General features: G+C 49.3%; 1 protein-coding gene and 2 long non-coding RNA genes across 3 annotated transcripts; 1 reads left to right on the top strand and 2 right to left on the bottom strand.

Annotated features, from left to right (window-relative positions):
- Nucleotides 1-3,872: 3,872 nt before the first annotated feature.
- On the bottom strand, nt 3,873-5,370 carry FOXE3 (forkhead box E3). The gene has a single exon (XM_042873973.1). It carries the CDS (start codon nt 5,368-5,370, stop codon nt 4,207-4,209), a length of 1,164 nt encoding a protein of 387 aa, XP_042729907.1. The 3' UTR covers nt 3,873-4,206.
- A 330-nt stretch (nt 5,371-5,700) lies between these two features.
- LOC122181404 lies at nt 5,701-7,703 on the top strand. The gene is made up of 3 exons (XR_006179417.1): nt 5,701-5,836; nt 6,726-6,807; nt 7,249-7,703. It is a non-coding gene; the product is annotated as an uncharacterized LOC122181404 (long non-coding RNA).
- Nucleotides 6,003-21,362, bottom strand: LOC122181403. The gene is made up of 2 exons (XR_006179416.1): nt 21,297-21,362; nt 6,003-7,319 (listed from the first exon to the last, which is right to left on the bottom strand). It is a non-coding gene; the product is annotated as an uncharacterized LOC122181403 (long non-coding RNA).
- Nucleotides 21,363-22,234: the final 872 nt, after the last annotated feature.

Here is a 22,234-nt window from a genome sequence, read left to right as displayed (position 1 = left end):
ATGTGCTTAAGCGTCTGCAAGCCTGGAGTCCATCAGCGTGGGGATTTGTGCACTAAGCCCATATTCTGAGTCATTATCCTTTTCATGTCTTCTCCGGTATTTCAGAAGATGCTTCAAAGAGGAATTTTCAAGTTCTTCAATAAACTTTGCCTTCCCGAGCAGCCGGGATTCCTGCCTATTCTATGGGGCAATTCTCCTGCCCTGCATCCCCTCCCCCTGCCCGCGATAATCCGGTGCTATTTCATGCTTGGCCAGACAATTAAGCCCTCTTGCTGCTTGGCTCTGTCTTTGTTATGTATAATTGTTCCAAATAATTAGCCACTATTGCACGCTATTCTGAAACGACTTTGTATTGCAATTATACTTAGATGGTGAGCATCAGTCGAGGGAGAATCCAAGCAGCAGACAGCCCAGAAAGAGAGGGCTGGCTGAGATGCTGCTTGGAGCTGCTCTGTGGCGGTGGGATCTTGTCCAGGTGTCACCTGGCTGCCACCTCGTGGGTGCTGCCCACAGTGCAGCAGGTAGAGCCGTGCTCGCTGCCATCACCTCCATTGGGATATGGCCAAGTGGATGGGTTGGACATCTCTGGGCACAGAAGGCAATGCACCGAAGCTTTGGGATGTGTTTGGGCTCTGGGAGCTGAATGTTCCCAAACTGGGTCTTTGGGTACTTCAGGGATGGTGGAACGTATGATTCCCAGTGAGGAGATGGGTCCAGCAGCCCTGTTTGCTAACCTGCAAATGTGTGTCTGCTGTGGATAAGCGCCAGATGGGGTGCTCAGGAGTTACATCTCCACATGAGGCATCTTTTTGAAAATCAAAATGACGTGGTGCAACAGTGTCACCTTATTGATACTCAATCTCTTGTCTCTCAAGCTGGGAATATCTGAGGACATAACCAGAAACATGGGTTGGTCTGATCTGCACTGGTAAATTAATTCCTCCAACATCATACGCTGTTTCCTTCCAGCCAGCAGAGCTGATGCAAACTGGAAAAGAGCATTCCCAGGCATTGTACATAACCAGCTCAGGTGCACCTTTTCTTCATGCAACATGGGCCAGGGCTGCTTCTTGGTGTTGGGTGTTACAGGGTTACTTCAATACATGCATAAAAGTCCTATTGCAATGTTACAATTTCTTAGTCTCAGTGACGAGACTGGGAAATAAATAAGCTTTGACACTCTCCCAGGAGCTTGCGGGTCCCCATTCCCAGCCTGGAGGTTGCATCCCACTTGCTGCTCTGATAAATAACTCTGAGTGAATCCCATTCCCTCTGGTCTCGACTGTGCCCCAAGCCTCCGTGACACCCTGCTGTGTCTCGATGAGGACAAATGCTAGAAGGCCACACAAGGAGCACCCTCAGGTCCCCTTGCCCAGCATGAGGCTAATGAGGGGGAGCTCAGGGGCTCTGTAAGCCCCCCCCCCGAGCCGGTCGGGAGCGGCTTCCCAGGGATTTCCACTGGAGGTCAGTGTTGGCCCGAGCACGGGGGCTGTCACTCAGGGCCACCTCGTCCCTGTCCCGGGGTCGGCATTGATGGAGCCCATGGATGCGCTTGTAGAAGGGTCCTGGGGTGGGACAGCAGCGCCACATTGGCTGCGGGATTTGATCTGGTCATCGCGTCACACTTGTGGAGAGGCCAAAGTCAGGGTTGTGTTGGGTGGTGGTGTATAAGGGAACCTAAATATGAGGGGGTAGAGGTGATGATTCAACCCTGCCCCCCAAGATACAATGCTCAGCCAGCCCTTGTTGCCTTACACCGATTTACTCCAAGCTTTCATCAGCCAACAAAGTCCATCTCTGCTGGTTGCACTACACCCACCACCCATTGCCCATCACTGGTTGGATTTAAAGGCTCAATCCTGACCTCTTCCTTTAAGATGGAGAAACTTTCGGCCCTCTCCAAGTGATGTATTCACAAGGGACAAAGCATTGCATAAAACAAAGTCATTAATGTCTAAAATGTCCATCCCTGGAGTTGGCAGTGGACAACTGGCAGCATCCAGACAGAATCAGACACTACTGGAGGACCAACAAGTCCTTCACGAAATGTACTCCTGTTACAGTCCCAGCTGATGCCCTGTTTGTTTGCACCCAAGTGCTCCCTGGGCTGTTGGGATTTCTGAAGGGAAAACAACTCCTGGTTCCAAACATGAGAGACGTGAATCCACCCCATTTTTTTAAGGGCTACTCTGTGAGAAGCCACCTGCGATGGCCCCATCACCAAACCAATCTCTTTGGCACCCTTGATCCCAAAGGATCACACTCACTGCACAATAGCAGAGAGCAAAGAAAGTTTTGCCTCTGGCTTTTTGTGTGTGTTGGATGGGGATGGTTATGCATGTCATTACTTAATGTTCTCTGAACTCCCTGGATGTTGTTAAGTAAAGAGCAGAGGATTTCAAAGGAGACTCGGTTTCACAGCCCAAATCTGAGTGATAATTACTCCTATTTCTTTCAAATCCCTCTTTTTCATGAAACACATATACTGAAAAGACACTAAAACAGGCGAAGGGCACAGGCATAAACTTTACAAAGCTTAAAACTACTCTGTCTCAGCACAGCTCATGCTTTACATGACACCTTAATCCTACTCATTTGCTAGATTCACCCTAACTGTAAACAAAGCTTTGAAATGAAAGCTTAAATCCTAGTTGGGATACATTAAGTTAACCAAGAAGACACTCTTAAGGCATTAGTGCAATGACAATCACAATATGAGTGCCAGAGGCTTGTGCATGGGGGGATTAATATCTGAAGGGAAAAGAAAAGGGGTCTGGTCTCTATACTTCGCAGCCTCTTTGGCTAACAGCCTGCAGCGAGGGGGCTGTGTGCTGCTTGTGGGGTGCTGGGGCTGCCTGAAGGGGGCCTCGGGGGACCCACAGCTGGATGCTGCACCCCAACATCTGGGTATCTCAGCATCTGGGTGCTGCCCCCCAGCATCTGGATCACGCACCAGTTTGGGATCATCCACTCTCCCCAAGCCACATCTTTTTGCTACCACCTATGCAAGGCTCCAGTGGGATTGGGGAAGAGCAGGCTCAGCACAGCACTAGGTTTCCAAGCACCAAGTCTGGAGAACTGCAGCACCACCTGCCCGCCCCACCACCATTTTTCCTTTGCACAGCACCTGGCTTTGCCCTAGGAACCCCCTTGTGCACTGCCAGCCCGTAGCCCCCAGCCTGGAGAAAAGCAGCTTCTTCTCTCCCCTTCCACACCAATGTCACATTCAATTCTTACAGCATGCATAGGATAAAGGAATGAAGAGGCACAAGTGAGAGCTCCCACCATGGGGACACAATCCAGCAGCAGGGAACACCTGCCTCACTGCCTAGCTGGGCACTGGGGACAGTCCTATAAGTAAACAGCACCAGGATGGGCAGTGAATGCATTGGGTTTTAATTGATGCTGTGCCAAGGGAGGAAAGGTCTGATCTAATTTGGGGTGCTAAATAGGGGTATCACCTGCAAGGGACTCCTGCTGTGCCAATGGAAAGGTACACTCTGCAGCTCCCTGGTGATGAAGAGCTCAACTGCATTCTTCCCACAGCCCAGCAGCACTTAGCTCCCATTCACTTTTATTAAAAAAAAAAAAAAAAAACAAAACCAAACATATAAAATAGCTTTAAAAAGCATCGCTAAAAGTACAAGTTCTGCAGTGGAGGCACAACAGCAGCACAATAACACGAGCAGAGGATTTCCTTTGGTTGGAGCAGGGGAATGGCAGCACTGGACAGGTTGGAAAGAAAAGCTTTATTTTAAAAAAGTCTTTTCTAACAGTGAAAGTCATTTTTCAACATAGAAAAAAGAAGTAGTCAAGGTGTTTTGTTTTGTTTTCCTATGGGGAAATAAGAGGATGAACACCTTAGATATTGTTTTAAAATTGGTTTAGTGGGGTTTTTTTGGTGACTCATTCCAGTGATGAATGAGCACCCAGGGAAGAGGAGAAAGCCCTTTTGTGGACCATTCCTTGCTTTTGGGGTTCCTGCCCATTGCACCATGCGAGCATTGCCTCCAGGAGGAACCTCCTCTCCAACTGAACACAGCTGGGAAAGAGAAGTCAGATTTTGGTCCCCTTCACCGCGCACACGGGGTTGTGTCTGCACACAGCCAAAGAGCAGGAACCTCATCCCACCCACTCAATCCCCACTATGGGGACGTGTTCACACATCCATCCACGGGATCCTTGGCGCATCCATCCTTGGACCCATCACATGTACCGCTCCAGGCCGGTGGTGAAGTTGGGCTGCCTGCCGTAGGCGTTGCCGGAGCTGAACTGGCCGAGGGGCGATGCGGGGAGCCCCAGCAGCTGCTCGTTGTGCTCAGGGCAGGCAGTGGGGCGCACAGTGGGCAGCGCCAGTCTGCTGGGAGCCCCGTAGAGCTGTGGGCTGCCAGGTGAGTAGCTGCCCTGCCCTACGGGTAGATGGGGCGGCGAGGCAGCATAAGGGTATGCCAAAGCGTTGGGGCCGGCTCGGCTCAGCAAACCAGGACTGACGGGCTGCGGCTGGAAGCAGGGAGGCTCCGAGGTGCCGGCGGAGCAGCTGGGGGCTAGTTCGGTCCCAGTTAAGCCCAGAGAGGGGTGGGCCAGCTCGGCAGGTGGCGAGGGCTGCAGGGCCTGCTGCCCGCTGATCAGGCTGTCAATGCTGAACATCCGTGAGTGCTGTGCCGGCGGTGCCACCCCGCTTGCGTAGGGATGGAAGACGGTGCCCGAGAGCTGCGGGCTGTAGGCGGGCGAGCAGAGGGCATTTGGGTAGGGGGCGGCGGCAGCCATCGGGCGGACGGCGGGAGGTGGGGTGAAGGCGCTGGAGTTCTGCATGTAGCCAGGGTAGGTGGTGATGTCGGTGCGCTTGAAGCGTTTCCTCCGGCGCAGGAAGCTGCCGTTGTCGAACATGTCCTCGGCGGCAGGGTCCAGCGTCCAGTAGTTGCCTTTCCCGGGGTGGCCGGGCTCCCGGGGGATCTTGACGAAGCAATCGTTGAGGGTGAGGTTGTGGCGGATGCTGTTCTGCCACTTCTTGGGGTTCTCCCGGTAAAAAGGGAAGCGCTCGGTGATGAACTTATAGATGCCCCCCAAAGTGAGCTTCCTCTCGGCGGCGTTGGCGATGGCCATGGCGATGAGGGCGATATAGGAGTAGGGCGGTTTGCCCCGCTGCACCGGCCGTTTCCTCCGGCGGCCCCCAGCGGGAGGCGGCGGCTCCTCGGGAGGCGGAGGAGGCAGCGGGGAGCTGCTCCCGGCACCTCGCGGCTCCGGCTTCACCTGGGAGGTGGGGGTGGAACCCCGGGGAGGCCCGGGAGAGCCGGGGCTGGCCGAGGCGGCGGGGCCGGCCGCCGGCAGCGTGCACATGCCTCGCAGGCAGGGGAAGCCGGCCGCGTTCATATACGGCCGGAGGGGTAGGGGTAAAGCGGGGGGGGGGCGGAAGGAGTAAAAGCCCCCCGCCCAAGGGGGAAGGGAAAGGGAGGGGAAGGGAAAAAGGGGGAATGAGCGCAGCGGCAGCACCCGGCTATGGGGAGCAGGGCCCCGAGCTGCTTTGTAATATATAGGGCGGCCGCCCCCCCAACCCACCCCGGAGCCCGGCCCCTCTCCCCGGGGGCCGCGGGGGGGAGGCCGCCGAGGATGGGACCGTTCTCCCACGGGTAAATCCCCCGGCCTCTCTCTGGGGTTTTCTTTGGCAGCGATGCCCCCAGGGGAAATCCGCTCCTGAGCAGGCTGGGTGATTTTCCGGGGCGCTCTCTTGGTTTTTAATTCATTTTTCCTCCGAGGAAAAGATAACAAAACCAGGCGAGTCCCGTCGACCAAAGCAAGGCGAGTTTCATCCCACAGCCGGCCCCCATCCCAAGAGCAGGTAAGCCACTCCCAGAACCCTCACACTGCTTGGATTTCGTTTTGTTTCTCCCTGGGAAAATCATTCAACCCGGGCCGGGACACAGCGGCAGTGTGAGCTGGAGTTTCTCTGCTCAGTGAGAACCCCGGTTTAATTCCTCTGCAGTCTCCTGGTGAGAGCTCCTGGGTAAGGAAACCAGACAAGGATTTTTCATCTTCCCCGTGAGAGTGGGGGAAGGGATGCACACAGCTCAGGGCTGCCTAGCAGATATGGTATTTTGGGGGTGTATAGGGGCAGGGGGTCTTCTCCATCACTGTAGGTGGCCGGGGCTGAAGGCGTGCACCACACTCAGAAAGCTTTGTTGGGTTTTGGGGAAAACACTTGGAATTCTTCATGTCACACCCTATACTTCAGAGCCAGCCTTGCCAGTACTACAACTGGCCTTGGGCTTTCATGGCATCCTCATCTGCCACTGAGCATCTCCTCTGTGCCTCACACCCCATCAACACTATGGTAGGCTGGACAAGATGGGGGAATTTTACAGCCACGTCACAGCTTGATCTACAGCTAAACATCCACATCCCATTAAGACAGGTGGAGATGCCTGAGCCATTAATGTGCTGACAGATCTCTCACATCCCATGAGCAGTAAAAAAAAATAATAAATTACAACCTTCAACTTTGCATTTTAGCTGGAAGTATTTCCAATAGCAGAGCAGCTAAAAGCCATTTTCCAAGCTCTTCTCCATCCCTTTCCTTTAAGCACTTCCCAGTGGTTCTATTTTACAGCCCAACTTAGAATTCATCATCCAAGTTGTTTCTCACCATCACTTGTTCTCTCAGTTGTGCCTGTCTGTGTCTTTCTTCTTGCTTTATTTTCCATTCATTGCTCACCTCCTGTTCTTTTCAGGGTTCAAGCAGGGAAACACATGGTCCAATAGAGCCATGCTGGGTCCACTCCTGGTTGGCCACTGATCTTCTGCGAGTATCAGGTAAACTGCCACCATGCCCCTTCTGCCAAATGCAGACAACAACACAATCAGGAAGAGCACTTGCTGTATGCAAAAGTTCTTTCTTTATAGCTTTCTTCTGCTTAAATGGAAGACAGTTCTTCAGAGTGAGGGCAGGAAGTAGAGAGCGTGGCAGGGACCATTCATTCACCCCAGGAGAACCAGGGGAAAAGGACACAGACATATATTTCTCCAGGAGCATTAACTTGATTTTGTGTCTGAATTACAGAAAATAACTCCCTGGGAGATGGAAACCTCCAGTTCTGCAGGCTCACACTGCTGAGATCTTCACGCAGAGACAAAGAGTGGTATGCATCTTGATACAGCAAGAAGCGGACTGAGAGGAAAAAGAGTTAAAAGGTACAAAGCTTTTCTCATTTGGTCCCACAAGCAATCACATCACTCTTTTCCTCTTTATTTTAGTGGCCTAAACATCAGAAAAGGATTTGGAGGTGAGAATGCAACACCACGACTGGGTCTGGAGCTACCTGCACCTGCAAAGGAAAAACGATCTCATCTGGACAACAGAACACAAAGACCCACCCCATAGGGGTGCTCATAGCCCAAGGCCCTGCTCTGATGTAATTGTATCCATCGTGGGAGAAGCCCCCTGTTGGACTTCAGTCTGACTCCAGCTGGTGTGGGGTCACCTGGGAGCTGCTGGGACTGTTCACAGCACTCCCAGCCTTACAGCGTTGGGGCCCAGATGTCAGACTGGTTTTGACAGATGGATAAAGCAGCAGGGCAGAGGTGGGCAGGAGCACACAGGCAGGAAACAGACCGAGTTGTAGCACTGAGCAAGGAAATCCAAAACGGACAGACACTAATTCCCACACGTGCTTTATCACTCAGGGTGATGTAGGATAGTAATAAAGACAGCAACCACGCAAACAGGATGAGTCTATCTTTACAATGACACAATGCAGAGGGAGTAAACCACACTTTCTCTGTACCTCAGCCACCCTGGGACAAGCTATGGGTATGGGATTGAGGAGCTCTCCAGTTCCTCTCCCACCAATTGCTGCAGCAAGCAACCCAAAGCATCCCCCAGCATCTGAGCTAGGATTTCTGAGGGATGCTGCCATGACACACACCTGGCACTGAAATACTTCAGCAACAACCAAACATAGGTGGGTTTCCTTTGCTGAAAGCCGGCCAGGTAGTACTGCTTTTATATGGAAGCAGTTGGACCCATCCCTATTCCCAGCCTCATCACATCGCTGCCTGAATCCAGTCATGCTCTAAGCTCCCAGGCAGAGAACTCTACAGAAGCTCCCATCACATCTCAGCTCCTCTTTCTTCACAGAGAGTATAGGCAAAGTGTTTACCAAGCTGGGAACACTGGGAAAAAGTGTCCAAAAAAAAACCAAAACAGAACAAAAAAAACCAACCACCTTATAAGCCACTCTTCACCTTTGTGAAGTCTTTCCCCCAAGATGGCTATCTAAGATTTTCTTCCCGAAATAATACTGTTAAGTGAAGCATGAATTTATTTAAACTGAAGGGAAATAGAAAAAGATTGAAGTTACAGAAAACCATGACTTCCAAGGGCAAAATTTGGTTTTGAGTTTTAGAGATTTTACTTCCATGAACTTCAGTACTTTCTTTACAAGTAAAACCTCACGATCTGGGGGACATCAGTATTTAAATTTACCTTTTTTCCTGAAATGATTTATAAAAGACTATTTTCTGCCCCATCTCCACGTCCCACTGCCAAAACCCAAGCACAAGGCAAGACCAAGCTGGTGGCTCAGCAATCCCTCCCACTGCCTTCAACACACTGAGAAGAGCAAAGAGCCACAGTTGTGCACAGGGTTTAATCAGGAACACATAGATATCTGTTGATATCTGTGTTGATATGACACAGCATGACTGGGAACATCCCCTACAAGAGCAGATCTTTGCAAGGAACTTTGACATATCGCTTAGAAACCACCCCACCCCATCAGAGCCCTGATGCACACTGTCCAGGTTCCTCAGAGTAGGGAGATGGTTAAAACCTGTCATCCTGCACGGTCATTCTGCAAGGCTCATACGTGAAATTTTGGCATTTCCATCATGGGAACAGGCAACTAGGCTCATTTCCTCCTCTCACCACCAGACTGATTAGCTGCAAGCCCAGGCAGACAGCTGAAATCCCATCTTGCTTACTTCCTACTCACTCTCTTTTTCCTCTGGTAATGCTCCTGCCAGGAGTGATTTCATTCACTCCTAACATAATGGCCTTTTCCCTCCCCTTAGGCCAGGAGCACACCTCTGTCATGGAGAATTTCCCTCTGTCTTGTACCTTCCACCCCATCTGCCTGTAGCCGGGCTGGCAGGTTGGGTTTTTTCACTCTGTTTAAAATGCTTTTGAGACAAAGGCTCTTTAATCCCCCTTGGCCTGGCCAGGCACCTCTGTCAGTCCCATCCTGATGGTGCAGGCAAAGGAAGGAGATGCTCATGGAGATGCTCATGAGGTGGTGGAGCCAAGTGTGATGTTGCTTGGAGAGCAATCTCCTAGAACCACGTCCTAACGCCTGGCAGAAGGGACAAGGCCAGGAGCAGGACATCTGCCTCCACATTCCCCAGCCCTTCTACCCAAAGTGGGGACATCTTGTCATATATCTATGCTGCTGGAGAAGTTGATTTTCTGGAGAGGAGATAGCCTGACTTAGATTTTAGAAACCTCATCTGCTTTTGAGAGCATCCCATGGATGATCGATGACTAAAAGTTCACACAAAAGGAAATTTCAAGAAAAGGGTCTTCAGCCACAATAGGCCATTGCTCATCACATAATTTCCCCATGATAAGGCAAGAGAGGCAATTCAGACTCAAATCAGACTGGACAACTGTGAATCACAGCATTTGTCTCACATTCCTCCTAGCCAAAACTATCCCTGCTCAGTTCTGCTTGGGGCTGGGAGTATCAACCCAGGAACATTTTCATTATTTTGGAGGTCCACAGAAATCCACTGAAACCTTCTCCACTTCTGAAAAGCTGTGGTCACCGGGATCCTCCACCTGGGATGGGAACCTCCACGTCTCAGCAGCATTGGATGCAGGGAGGCAGATGACACCAGCACCAGATTCCATCAGAGCTGGGTGCACAGGAAAAGCAGATTGTAGTTCACCCATTGCCTCTTAGTTCTGGAGATCCCCACACATCACTTCTGCTCCTGCCTCAGTGGATACAAACCCAGCTGCATCTTGCCTTATCAGGACATGGGATTTGCCTAATTGCTTCTGCTTGGATGAGTCCATGCCAGGCTTGGTCTATCTATAAGAGAGGCTTGGATCTCCAACATCTCTTTCCATTGGCTTTACACTGTCGTGCCTGCAGCTCTCAGGGCTGCTCCACAACCCACTTTTCCTGCTCACAACCCTCACCCCACAACACTGACACTCAGCTCACTGGTCTGCCCAACTTGTGTTAGGAAATCCCATAGGCAACACAGAGCTGGCTTTGCCTTGCAGAGTCACAAGGGCCCAAGGCTGGCAGTTGCTAATTATTCTTTCGCTGCTTGCTGTCTTCTTAAGGAGCTGGGGACTGGATATGGGCAGCCAACAAAAACCCAGGGGATGGACAACAAACAGAGCATCAGGGAAAGCTTTTTACCAGGCAGGTGGCCTTGCTGTAAGCATCCTGGGAGACAGGGGCTGGCCCCCATCCCAGGGTTACCAATCATGTTTCCATCACAGGTTTCTCAGATGGGCAAGGATTTGTTCACATTTCATCATTATTCATTTTTTTTTTCCTTGGACCATGGTTGAGAAGCCCTGGTTGCAAAGCTCAGTGTGAAAACCATGATCCTTCTTGCACAACCCAGAAGGCAAAGAATGACCTAGCATTGCTCGTGGTGGTGAAAAAGCAGATGGATGGGATGGATGGGATGGATGCCCCACTTCTTTTTGAGCTAATCTCAAGAGTTTGGCTGCCTGAGAGAGAAGCCTGAAAAGCTTTGGGTCCATGATGGCCAGCTGCCAGGAGCACAGCCCAGTGTTGGCCAGAGCCTATAGAGAGGATGTTAGCACAGCCAGACTGTGGCCCTTGGCTGCTGTAGACACATTGTCATCTCTCCACCAAAAGGAGACCAACAACTAACCAAACAGCAGCACATATCTTCCATCAGCAGGCACAGGCGCAGCAGACATCGAAGCCTTTGCCAAATGCACTTGTGGGCCACCAGCTGAGAGCTGGCATTGGGCTAATTACATCAAAATTCATTAAGTCAATTACTGCCTGTGTTCCCAAGGGGCTGAAGAGGGATTCCAGCAAGTGCTGAGCACACTGCAGCAGTGCAGTGCCAGGAGGCTCTGTCTCTTTCAGTGACCCAAGCAGGATGCAGTCACCATTTCCCTCCTATATTTGGGGATCTCCCTGACAAAGCATTTGAGAAGCAGGATGGGAAAGACACATGCAGTGCAGTGCCAACAGCCCACACCAACAGCCACAGACCAAAAGGCAGCAGCCACATCACCATTGGCCTGGGCTTCACGTGTCACTGATTGACTCAGGTTTTAATTACACCCCAATATCCCCCTGTCTCCTACAACACAAAGCTTTCAGCCAGGCAGAGATTCATAAAGAGCAGCAGCAACCACAGCAGCCCAGCCTTCAAGTGAGATGCTAACAGCTTTGGACAAGTGTGGGATTTTTATACCCCTATCTGCAGAGAAATCTGATGTTTAGTGCCCTGACTGCAAACAGGTCACCCTTAAACCCCTGAACATCCCAGGCAAAAAAAAAAAAAAAAAAAAAAAAAAAAAAAAGAGGAAAAAAAGCAGTGCCGGAGGGGAATTGTACTGGCTCTAATCCCTTCTGCCATTCTGCATATTCATGGAACATTGTCATAACACATCAGCAGGACAAAAGGTCTGTCGGCACCTCCTCCTCATGCCTTTGATAAACCACGAGACAAATGCTGAGTAAACACTTGGAATCCATTCACTGCCCCATTCTCATCGGGATGAGAAAGTCCTCCTCTTTCTTGCAGGCCCAGAGCTGCTCAGCCTAATAAAGTACGGCCCACGGGCTGTGAAAAGAGAGGCCTATGGATGGTGAAAACATGGATTATCTCATTTCACCCTCCTTGTATCAGACCCTGCTCACATTTTGAGTGCACTTGGGCTGACACACACTGAAAAAAAATAATAATAATTAAAAATTAAAAAAAAGAAAGCCAGGGGGAAGAGGGTATTTAGAGAACGGGAGAACTGTCTGTAAAATTTCACAGATGACCTTTCCCTAGTGGGAAAGTGATTTGTTCCTGCCCCATGACCCACACCAGCCATCACCAGGAGCTTTCACATCCACATCAGCATTTCCCTAAACATTGTGGTGCCAGACAAGAAAAAACAGCACCAACTGAGCTCATTTCAAGGCCTCAAACCCTGAGAAGTTCACGGGGCATTGCCAAAAAGTGAGGTCGTGGCTTAAGATGTCCCATGCTTGGAACCAACCAGCTTCATATCTACAGGAGTGTGGGAGAGCTGACCAGGACACAGAAATGATTAAGACTGGAAAAGGCCACTAAGATCATCCCATCCAACCATCCCTGTTCCACCAAGGTAACCTTGTAACCATGTCCCTAAAATGGAGCACGGAGCAGAACACCTCCTTCCACTACTGTCCCCACCCCCATGTGCAAGAAGGGGGATCCACCACTGCTTCTCCACGTCACCAGTATCTTCCAAATCAACAGAACAGTGCTCCTAAACATTGGGTGACTTCCATAAAGTTGCTCAGGACACCAGTTGCCAAAATCTCCACTGCGTGCTTCCAACACCTACAGCAAAAGCCTCGGCTGCCCATATTTCTGGAGGCTTGGGCTAAAAGAGACTGCAATAAAACAAACAAACAAAAACTCCAATGACTCCAAACAGGGTAAGGAACTGGCTGTTTGAAAGCAGTCATCTGAAAGAGATATTTTCCAAGTAAATACCATCCTTTATTTGGAAGAATACGAGTGGTTCTCAAAATGAAAATTATCTTCAGAGATAGTAGATGGGGAACGAGCACCAGAAATGCAAATACGCCCATAATAGAAAACAAGAAATGGTTCTGAATTGCTGTCAAATGATTAAGAAACAATAAAAGTGCCGTTGATTAATGAGGGCCTCTTCTTTTTTAAATAAGTGGCTTGTAAACCTGTCCACTCGTTGAAGGATGAGGGAATTGGCTGTAAACAGCACATTCAATGCTTTTGTTTCTGCAGAACACTGAAGTTCATTGGTCTTTCAACTGGCAAAAAAAAAAAAAAGAAAAAAGAAAGACCACCGGCAGCTCTCCCTTGGCCTGGCACACCGCTGGTGAATGTTACAATCCAACTGTTTCACAGCGTGTTTGTCACCCAGCATCACAGAGGAGCAGCGAGGCGCTGGCTGGGAGCAGCATCGGACACCCCAGGCAGTTTGTGGCTGCCATCGCCGAGCAACAGTGATGCAAAAGCAAAGCACGGGGCTCGCTGGGCTTCCAGGAAGCTGTTTGCTTTGCTGCCCAAAGCAACTTCCAGGCAAGCCCATTTTTGCGCATATAACAGCCACAAGTGCCCAGCCCCAGTGACCCCAATACCCTCATTCCCACCTGTGTATACTAGTCCGATGCAGCGATTTCCTTTGCCAGATAATGCTTTTTTTCCCCCCAATCGCTGCATTTAGAAAGGAAAAAAAAATAAATAAATCACATATTTTAAATCACCAGTGTTGCTATGCCCAGATCCTCTGAGATTACTTAAGCACATAACTCTCATTCACTTCCAAATGATCTCAATCGTCTTTGGGATGTGAGCCTCAGAGCTCAGCGTTTGGCGTTTCTCACAGACAGGAGGCTCCGGACAGCTTCCCTGTCTACCCAGCCAGGGCCCCAGCCTGCAGGGCTTTGGGGCTGGGAATTCAACCACACTGGTCATAAACACAAGGTTTGGGCATGCAGAAATAGCGCGTAATCTTTTTTTTCCCCCCTGTGATCCACCATTGGCAGCTGCTGCCACGCATCCCCAACCAGCCAACAAGCCAACTGGGGTCTTTCCTAGCCGTAGCTGCCCCAAGGGTGGGGGACATCATGGCTCCCATTCCTTAAACCAGCAGCACTGCATCCCAGCCTGTCTATGCCATCTCCAAGGTGCCTTTTGGAAGGGTCACGATTTGGTCTGAAGATTAACGGGTATTTCTTCCTCCATCCATCGAGGTAGGTTTGACGGGTTGACAGTTGGACTGGATGATCTCAGTGGTCTTTTCCAACCTTAATGATTCTGTGATTTGGTACAGTCACATCCTGTCAGCAGGATGGGGTCAGAGCACAGAGCCTTACGCTGACAACGTTCCTCTGAAAACCCAATAAGTAACTGGGGGATCTACTAAGAGGGCTTGTCAAAATCAATTGGGGTTAAACACCTTTAGCTGCAATAACAACCATCTGACCCTGAGCTACAGAAACTGCTGCTCAGAGGGACCCCGGGGGGTTATTCTGGGGCTTCCCAGTGCTGTGGGACAGATAAAAGCGCAGACGATGCAGAGCTGGGTAATCCATTCAGCCCAGCCTGGCCGTGCACTGAAGTGACAGCTCCTGGCATTTCTGCAGAGCTGGCTCCTCCTGGGAATTTTGTGCAGAGGGGAACAATTTGCCCATCCAAACCTAGGCGAGCAGTTTTCTTAAATTCAATTGCCTGAAGGAGAAGGCAAATAACATTTAAGCGGAGGGAAGGGCATTAAAACCACATCTTTGATACAATGGCTGATGCAGCCCATGCTGCCGACGCCTGAAATGATAATATTTTTTTTCTTAAATAAATAGTTCAGCAGCACAATCCCAGCCCCGCCAGCATAGGGAAGCCACAGGGGCTGCTGTTAAACTGCTGCACGCCAGGCTTGGTGCCCAGGCTGGGATGGCTCAGCATGGACATGCAGATGGACTGCAGTGTCTATGCTGTACTGAGCTCCCAGACATCACTTAAGGGTTGAGTTGGCCATCAGCTCCAAGGAGGGAGTCTGAGAAGGGGAAGGCGAGCAAGGTGGGGGCAGAAAGAGAAATAAACATTCAGGATTCGAGGTACATGACAATGAACAGATGATTTTGCAAGAAGGAACAGAGTAAGTACAACTTTCCTCAGCACCAGGAATGGCTGCCACCTGGGAGGATGTCACACCACAGACACCTGCACTGTCAACACCAATTAGCTCAGCACTGGTTTCCAACATTTCTGCCTTTATATTCCTATTCTTGCAGCCCACCACCTGCTGGAGCATAGCAATAACCACCTCCCCATGCATTTCACAGAGAGAACCGTACCCATGGATCCTCTAGTATCTACCACGTCACGCATTTAGGCATAAATATCCATAAAGGTTGAGTGGTAGCAAAGATCAACCCAAAGAGCAGACAAGGAAGACCTGGCACAGCCTCAGCAAGGACAAAGGGAGAAACAACATTTGCTTCTGCACCTTCACCTGGGCTCACTTTTATCCAAAAAAGGTAAGCACAAAAGGAAATTCAGACTGTGTGGCTCCACTCCATCTCTATCCTAAGAAGCCCAATTTCTAAAGAAAGTCTCTGACTGTCATCGGCCAAGGGGTGCATTGTCCCTTGGAGCAGGAGCTGGTGCCACCGAGGAGGCATTCAGTCTAAATTAACTCTCTCTCTAATACCTGAGCAAACATTTTCAGCTTGAGACTTAATATCCCTGGACATGTCTGCTGTCTCCCAGGTGAATCCCCAGATAAAAAAAGGTCAGCCTGGCTCTAATGCGGCTGTAAAGGGCTGTCAGTCAGCCCCAGAACTCTGCTTGCAAGGTCAAATGAGTTCTGAAGGTTGCTGGGGCCAGACCTGCCCTGTCACTCATTTTAAGTGCAGGGAAGGTTTGTTTTCTCGTTACAATGTCAGGTATCCCAAATTTAGGATTAGCTGTCAGCCACCACAACATCATTGTTTCAAAAGAAATGAAAAAATAAACACATGCAAGCGCACATCTCCAACCTCAGCTAATTCCACATGCTGAGCTTGCCTGCAGGTGGGTGGTGAGGAAATTCGTCCTTCAGGGAAGGAGAGCAGGGATGGTCCCACACACACACACACACCCCAACAACCCCAAAAGCACCTTCCTTCAGTCAACAGACATTCTTGAATGATGGCATCTCCACCAAACCATCCACTGTTGAAAAGGTGTCCACAGAACCAGGGCATCCTCTGTCTGACTCTGCCTTGGTGCCATGGCAGCATCCCTAGTGCCATGTGTGGTGTAAGTGGATCATCATCTTCAAACCCCACTGTCTCCACCACAAGATCACTTGAGATTGTGCCTCCTGTACTTAGCCAGGCTGGATTAGTGGAACTGCCCACCTGAGTGCTAGGTGCTCTTAGGTGCTGGTGGCACTGGGTGGTGACAGAAAGCATCCTGCATCCACCTAAGCAATGCTTACAGATTAAAAGCATCTTCACTTGCAGACCATCTCTAGATTTTACTCATATGTGTGACTGTATGAAGTCTTAGCTTCCAAAATAAAATCATATTAAGAAATTGCCTGCAGCTCCATGTTTCCTGCTGCATCCCCAGAAGTTTTTATCCTGCAGCACTGGTTATTCAGCCAACTGCACAGCCTGATAGAAGTTACAACTGCGCAGCATAAGGGATGGCCAACTGCAGCATAGCTGGAAGCAGCTGGGCCAGGAATGGTTTCAGTTTGTTTGTTGTTTTAATCCAGCCAATCAAGTGAATCATCTATGTACTTAAAAACAAAAAAAAAAAAAGCTGAGCTGACACCATCTGCTATCCATCCTGGAGCAAAACTTTCCAAGTGATATCTCCCAGAAAGAAACAACACCATCCTATCAAACACCAAGGGTGACAATCCCTCATGCACAAGGTTACAGCCTTTCTCCAGGCAGCTTCTCCTCCACACTGCCCATCACAGGAACATTCCACAGCAGGTTAATAATATCCAAGACCATCCTTCCCCTCAAATTTTAAAGCAAATCAATCATTTCCAAACAAAGAAACAAGACACTGTCCTCAAACATCCACGGTATTTCAAATTCAACTTGGTTTCAACATTCCTAGAACAGTGTTTTTCCAACAATTAAACCATTCATCTTTTTCAGACCCACTCAGGACCCTATTTCGATACAGCATTCATCTCCCTGCTCTCAAAGCCAAGGAGCAAGCGGGCATTCCTTTCTCCTCCTCCAAAACAAAAGTCACAACATTTGCTGCAGCTTCCCACCCAGGCTATGAATGCATTCATTTCCCCTCACACTGCAACTCAGCTCTCAGTTTCACCCCACGACATCGTGCTATCAATAGCCTAAAATGGGATCCATCCGCTCCTAATTTTTAAGTTAAATTATTCTTGAAGCTCACAGGCAATAATCTGCCAGGCACTGGGCTGGACGCACATCTTCCATCTGTCAATGGACACCCCCCCATCACCACTTTTCCAGCAGAACCCCTTCTCATTGCTACAGCATCTTATATGCAAGTGCACTCCACTTCTCCTTACAAGTTTCAGCAGAACCAAAATTCACTCTCCAGCAAACTCACTGGAGCTCATCTTGATACATTGGAGTCATAGAAAAAATTTGGCCAAAGACCAGACCCCTTCTATTTCCCAAACAATGTCATCCCCATCCTCGAGCGTAGCACACTGCATGTTTTCACCACTATCAACAAACACAACAAACGATGCAACGCAAACAGTTTGCAGTTCAGAGCCCACATCCCTCCCTCCTGCCTGCTGGAATCCCGAGATGGCCAACAGCTATTAAACACATGAATGTAAATGTTAGTCGATTGCTTCTAATAGGAAACAAAAATGTTTTGAGCAGAGCTAATTGCTGGGAAATAAGGTCGTTCCAATATTTCAGCGGGGGGTTATAAATCTCTTGGTTCCTGCCTCCTCCCAGTGTTAAGGTTTTACAGATGTTGCTGTCAGGAGGAGAGGAATGATTTCAGATGCTTGTTTCCACTTCACGTTAAAAAAAAAAAAAATGCATGCAGTAAATTGAATGGTGAATTTTCTACGAGAAAAGTTCTCAAATCTCAGCAAATAAATTAAAAAAAAATCTGCAATTGGGGCTCCTGAAACTTTATAATGGTACAAAACATTCAATACACTTTAAAACGTTAAGTCAGACTTCAAAACATAATTCGTCTTGTCCAGTTGCAGTGACTCAACAAAAGGCATCTTCCAACCCTCTGCTTCTTCTCAAGCAGCAAAACCGCTCTGCTCACCAACAGCTCTCTCCCTGGGCAAACAGGGGAGCACAGAGAGGGCAGAAGGCAACAGAACCATGCCAGACAGGATTAGTCCCTGTGGGAAGGTGCCCATCTTTCTGAGGCATCACACATGATCTGAGCACACCTAACACAGGCCAAGGGCCAGGACATCAAGCAAAAAGCACTTGGGCTGCTTTGTTGTTTCAGCCAGCAGAAGCTGTGCCTCCCTGCTGAGATGCCTGGAACCAGCTCTGAAGATGATATTTCAGATTTACACTATCTTCCCTCGAGCTCAGAGACCACTGCTGAACTATCCCTGCTTTTGGTACCATCCAAACCCAAAAACAAGGAGGGGAGCACCTCATTCAGCTCCCTTTGCACTCTCAGGACTCTACCATGATGGCATTACATCTTGGATCTGATTTCCATAAATCCCACATGGCACACCTGAAAAATAACCCAAGCCATAAATGACCAGCTGGGACAGAGAGCTGATGGTCAGCACCTCTCATGTTCAAGTAGAGGGAATTAGCAGATGGAACCAAGTCTTTCTCAGAAACCATATGGACACACATGAAGAACAGGTTCACACCCATCTTATACACACTGATCGCAACACTGATGAGGAGGAGGAGGCAGCTGGGCTCCTTGACACCTACTATGTTCTGCAGGACACCAAGCAAGGCTGCAGCTCAGCCAGCCAAACCTGGGACTGGTGGCTCCATTAGGAGAAGACAAAGACATGAGATCAACCCAATGTCACATGATCCCATTCAATAGCAGGTACCAGCACACCATCCCCGTGGGCAGGTCACCCGAGGAACACAAACCCCACCAGCAAGTCCCACCACGTAGGGCTTGGTGCCAGCTCTTTGTGCAGCTGCCAGGTGCCCAATTGGAGCTGGCTTCCCAGCCCTAAATACCAGCCCCAGCCACGCAGTCCCCACAGCATGCTGTGTTCTTCCAGTGGCTGTGCCAAGACAAGCTGACGTGAGGCTCCTCCATCAGCAGTTTGTTGGGCTCCTGGGGCCCATGAAAGCCCAGATTAGACTTTACAGCTGACTTGAGTGCACGAGCAACCGGGATCTACGAGGTCCACAAGCAACTGCAGAGTGATTTAGGAGATGGGCCCTTGAAGCTGCCAATTATTTATCTAGTTGATGACTCAGAGCAGCAGCTTTACTGGCCAAATCTTGGGGAAAAACATGTGGAACTAATCAGGCCACACCGAAAAAAGATCAAATTAATATAAATTGAGCAACGCACATGATAGCAAATTTGATTTTTCCTTACAAACAGGCATCATGTCCAAGATGCTTTTGCTGTTTATTTACTGCTTGCATCGCTTTTAGAAGGCAGAACATGACAGCAGAAGTCATTTCTGCAAGTACAACACAGCAATCTCCTCACAGAGAAAGGCAATGTTTGCTTATTCAGCAGGTCCTCCCCATTCAGGACATTGCAGTCACTGAAAACAGCAGTAAACTGATACACCTTTGTGATTGCCTTAGGAATACATACATTCCCATATTAAACCAATGGATACACACATGTACTGATGAGCAGGTTTCCCACTCATACGTACTGTGAGTTGCAGCTTGATCAAAAATGCTGAAGATGAGCAGTTTCAGGTTAACAGCAAAGATTTGCTGCTCTGCCCTCCCTGGGCCAGCAAGCAGATTTTCTGAATGACCTGTCCAGGTTACCTCTGATCAGTGTCATGCACTGGTGGTTCTTCCTCTCTTCAAGTCACCAGGTATTGTCTGGAGCCAGACTGGCCCCCTTCTCATTCTCATCAAAATACTGATCAAGTGTCATTACTGGAGCCATACACTTCAAGCACTCCCTGGTGATTGACCACCCCCCTCCACAGCATCACCCTACGCTGGAACTTGCCCTTCCTGTTGGCAGCTTCTTCTCCCCTACCACCCTTTGATCAATTCATTTAAAGATGCCCCCATTGAGTGGATCATGCCTTGTGGCCTTCAGAGACGACCACAGCTCAACAAGTACAAGCACCAGCTGCAAGAATTTGTTCCAGAAGGATCACACCTGCATCTAACCAACGTATCAATCCCATTCTCTCCAGACGCATCACAGCTGGTTCACCCCAAGAGCTTCCCAGCAGCTGCTGGTGGATTTTCATTCTTTATGAGTATTTCACACAGTTTCACCATTGTGTTTCCCATCAAGAGGCCAGTACTCACCATCACCCAGCCCAAGCAGTGCCCTTGCCCAAGGGGGGACCTGCAGCCACCCTAGTGCCTATCACTCCTTCCCTCCAACCAAAGGGTGCCCATTTGGGGACCACCATGGCCTGACAGGCATATTCACAGCCCTACAGGCTTTGCTTTATCCCTATTTCATAGGCAATGTGCCTCCACCTGAATCCCAAAGCAAAGGAGACCAGGCAAATAATAAAGAATGAGAGAGAGCACACCTTAAAATACAGCCATGACCTCATGCAGATTCCTAGAGACTTTTTGCTTTTATTAAGCAAGAGAGACAAGTGGCATTCCAGCCGACTTAAAAGATTGAGCAGCACGATGACAGCTCCCATTTCAGGAGAGAAAAGCAGAGAGAGAGGGGATTTGGGTCCAGACTAAACTGCCTGGTGGCAGGCACCCATCAGCAAGCACCCAGAGGTCACATGAGGGAGGCAGCTCCTCCAAATAAGAGAACAGCTTGGGGTTCTTTTCACCTTCATACAAGATATGTTTTATACTTTTTGCTTTGTGGGTGGTAACATCACACCTGGGGATGTGGGGGTTGCCTGCAGTGTTACCCCTAGAGGAGCCATTTTGGGGGTTGCCAGTGTCTGCGAGGCTCAGATGGGGGCCTCATGTTCTCATGGATGCTCACCCCCTACAACACACAGCCCAATCAGCTATGTACGTACACATGCCACAGGCACAAAGACCACAGGGGAAGTTTTTCCAAGTAAATAGAGCTAGCATTTCTTCAGGGCTTGTAATACTGGAATTAGAGGGTTTTGGGGATGGTTTTTGTATTGTTCTCCCCACTAAATGCACACAAGCTGCCCCAAATAAATGAAACTCCCAAGACGGAGAGATGTCAGAGATCTGATTCTGAGTCCACTGCAGGTTTTGTGCTCTCATAATTCACAACAAAATGTAAGGAACTCAGCCATGCACTGCTGGCACTGCTCAGAGACTCCCAGTATACTGCCCCCAAACAGCGCAGCTAGGACAGTCCAACAGCACCAACATCCTCACCTGCAAGCAAAGCAACACAGCAAGAACCAAACCTAGAGCTCCTACCTCTGCTCCTTCCACAGTTCCCAAAGCAGGGGCTGTAAAAATGGCAGCTCTCCTTCTGGGCTCGCATTTATCATTCCACATTACGTTCAGGGGAACCAGTTAGTGGGGCCCTGAACTCACCGCACCTGGGCTACGTGCTCAGATGGAACTAATTACAGCAATCAATCAGTAGCTCATCAGCATTACCCTGAGTTTGCACCAAGGACTGTCACCTGTGGGGTTTTGCCTAAGACCTCACTCTGTTTTGCACCCTTCTCTTCCTCAGCTGTTTGTGGGGCTCTCCCTACTTTTACCCCTTTCTTTTCTCAAGTTTTGGGGGACTATGTTCAGATAGGGACAGCAGGATAGATAACACCAGAGTTAATTAACAGCTCGTGATGGAAGGGTGACAACAAAGTTAATTAAGGCTCTTGCTATGCCTGCTGTCTACTGTGGTTAGCTGCTGCATTGCCCCTGTGTGTGCTCAGATAGCAGGGACCTACCTGTCCTCTTCAAATCTCCCTTCACCAGAGGAATTTCTGTCACTGTCAGCTGATGGATGAGTCATTTTTCAACTAATTTTTAAAGCAAATGTTATCACCTTTTCTTCTTATAATTAAGGTCATTTGTGCCTTATTTTAATTAAATGATGCTCATATTAACTTTTCAAAACATGTTATCTGAAGCATAATTAGTTGGTCTTCGCGTCCATCTCTGCTGCAGATCAAAGTACTGACAGATGCCACATCCCAGAAGGGGAAGCACTCCCAAATTGTTACTGGTTTTCAGACTGCCTGCAGATTCCTCCTCTGTTCCTGTCCAGCACCATGGGTTTGTAGGGAACAAGATGAGCTGTCCTCAGTCCTCTAAGCTGAGTGCTAAGCAGGAAGCATGGGTCCATTATTGCTCCTTGCTGAAGGATAGCCAGGTAGTATTGTATCCTTGTAGCCATGGCTGAA

The sequence above is a fragment of the Lagopus leucura genome, unplaced genomic scaffold (assembly GCF_019238085.1).
Source record: "Lagopus leucura isolate 7727_CA_CO unplaced genomic scaffold, USGS_WTPT01 Super-Scaffold_100009, whole genome shotgun sequence".
NCBI classification, from domain to species: domain Eukaryota; kingdom Metazoa; phylum Chordata; class Aves; order Galliformes; family Phasianidae; genus Lagopus; species Lagopus leucura.
This window is presented reverse-complemented; position numbering and strand designations above follow the sequence as displayed.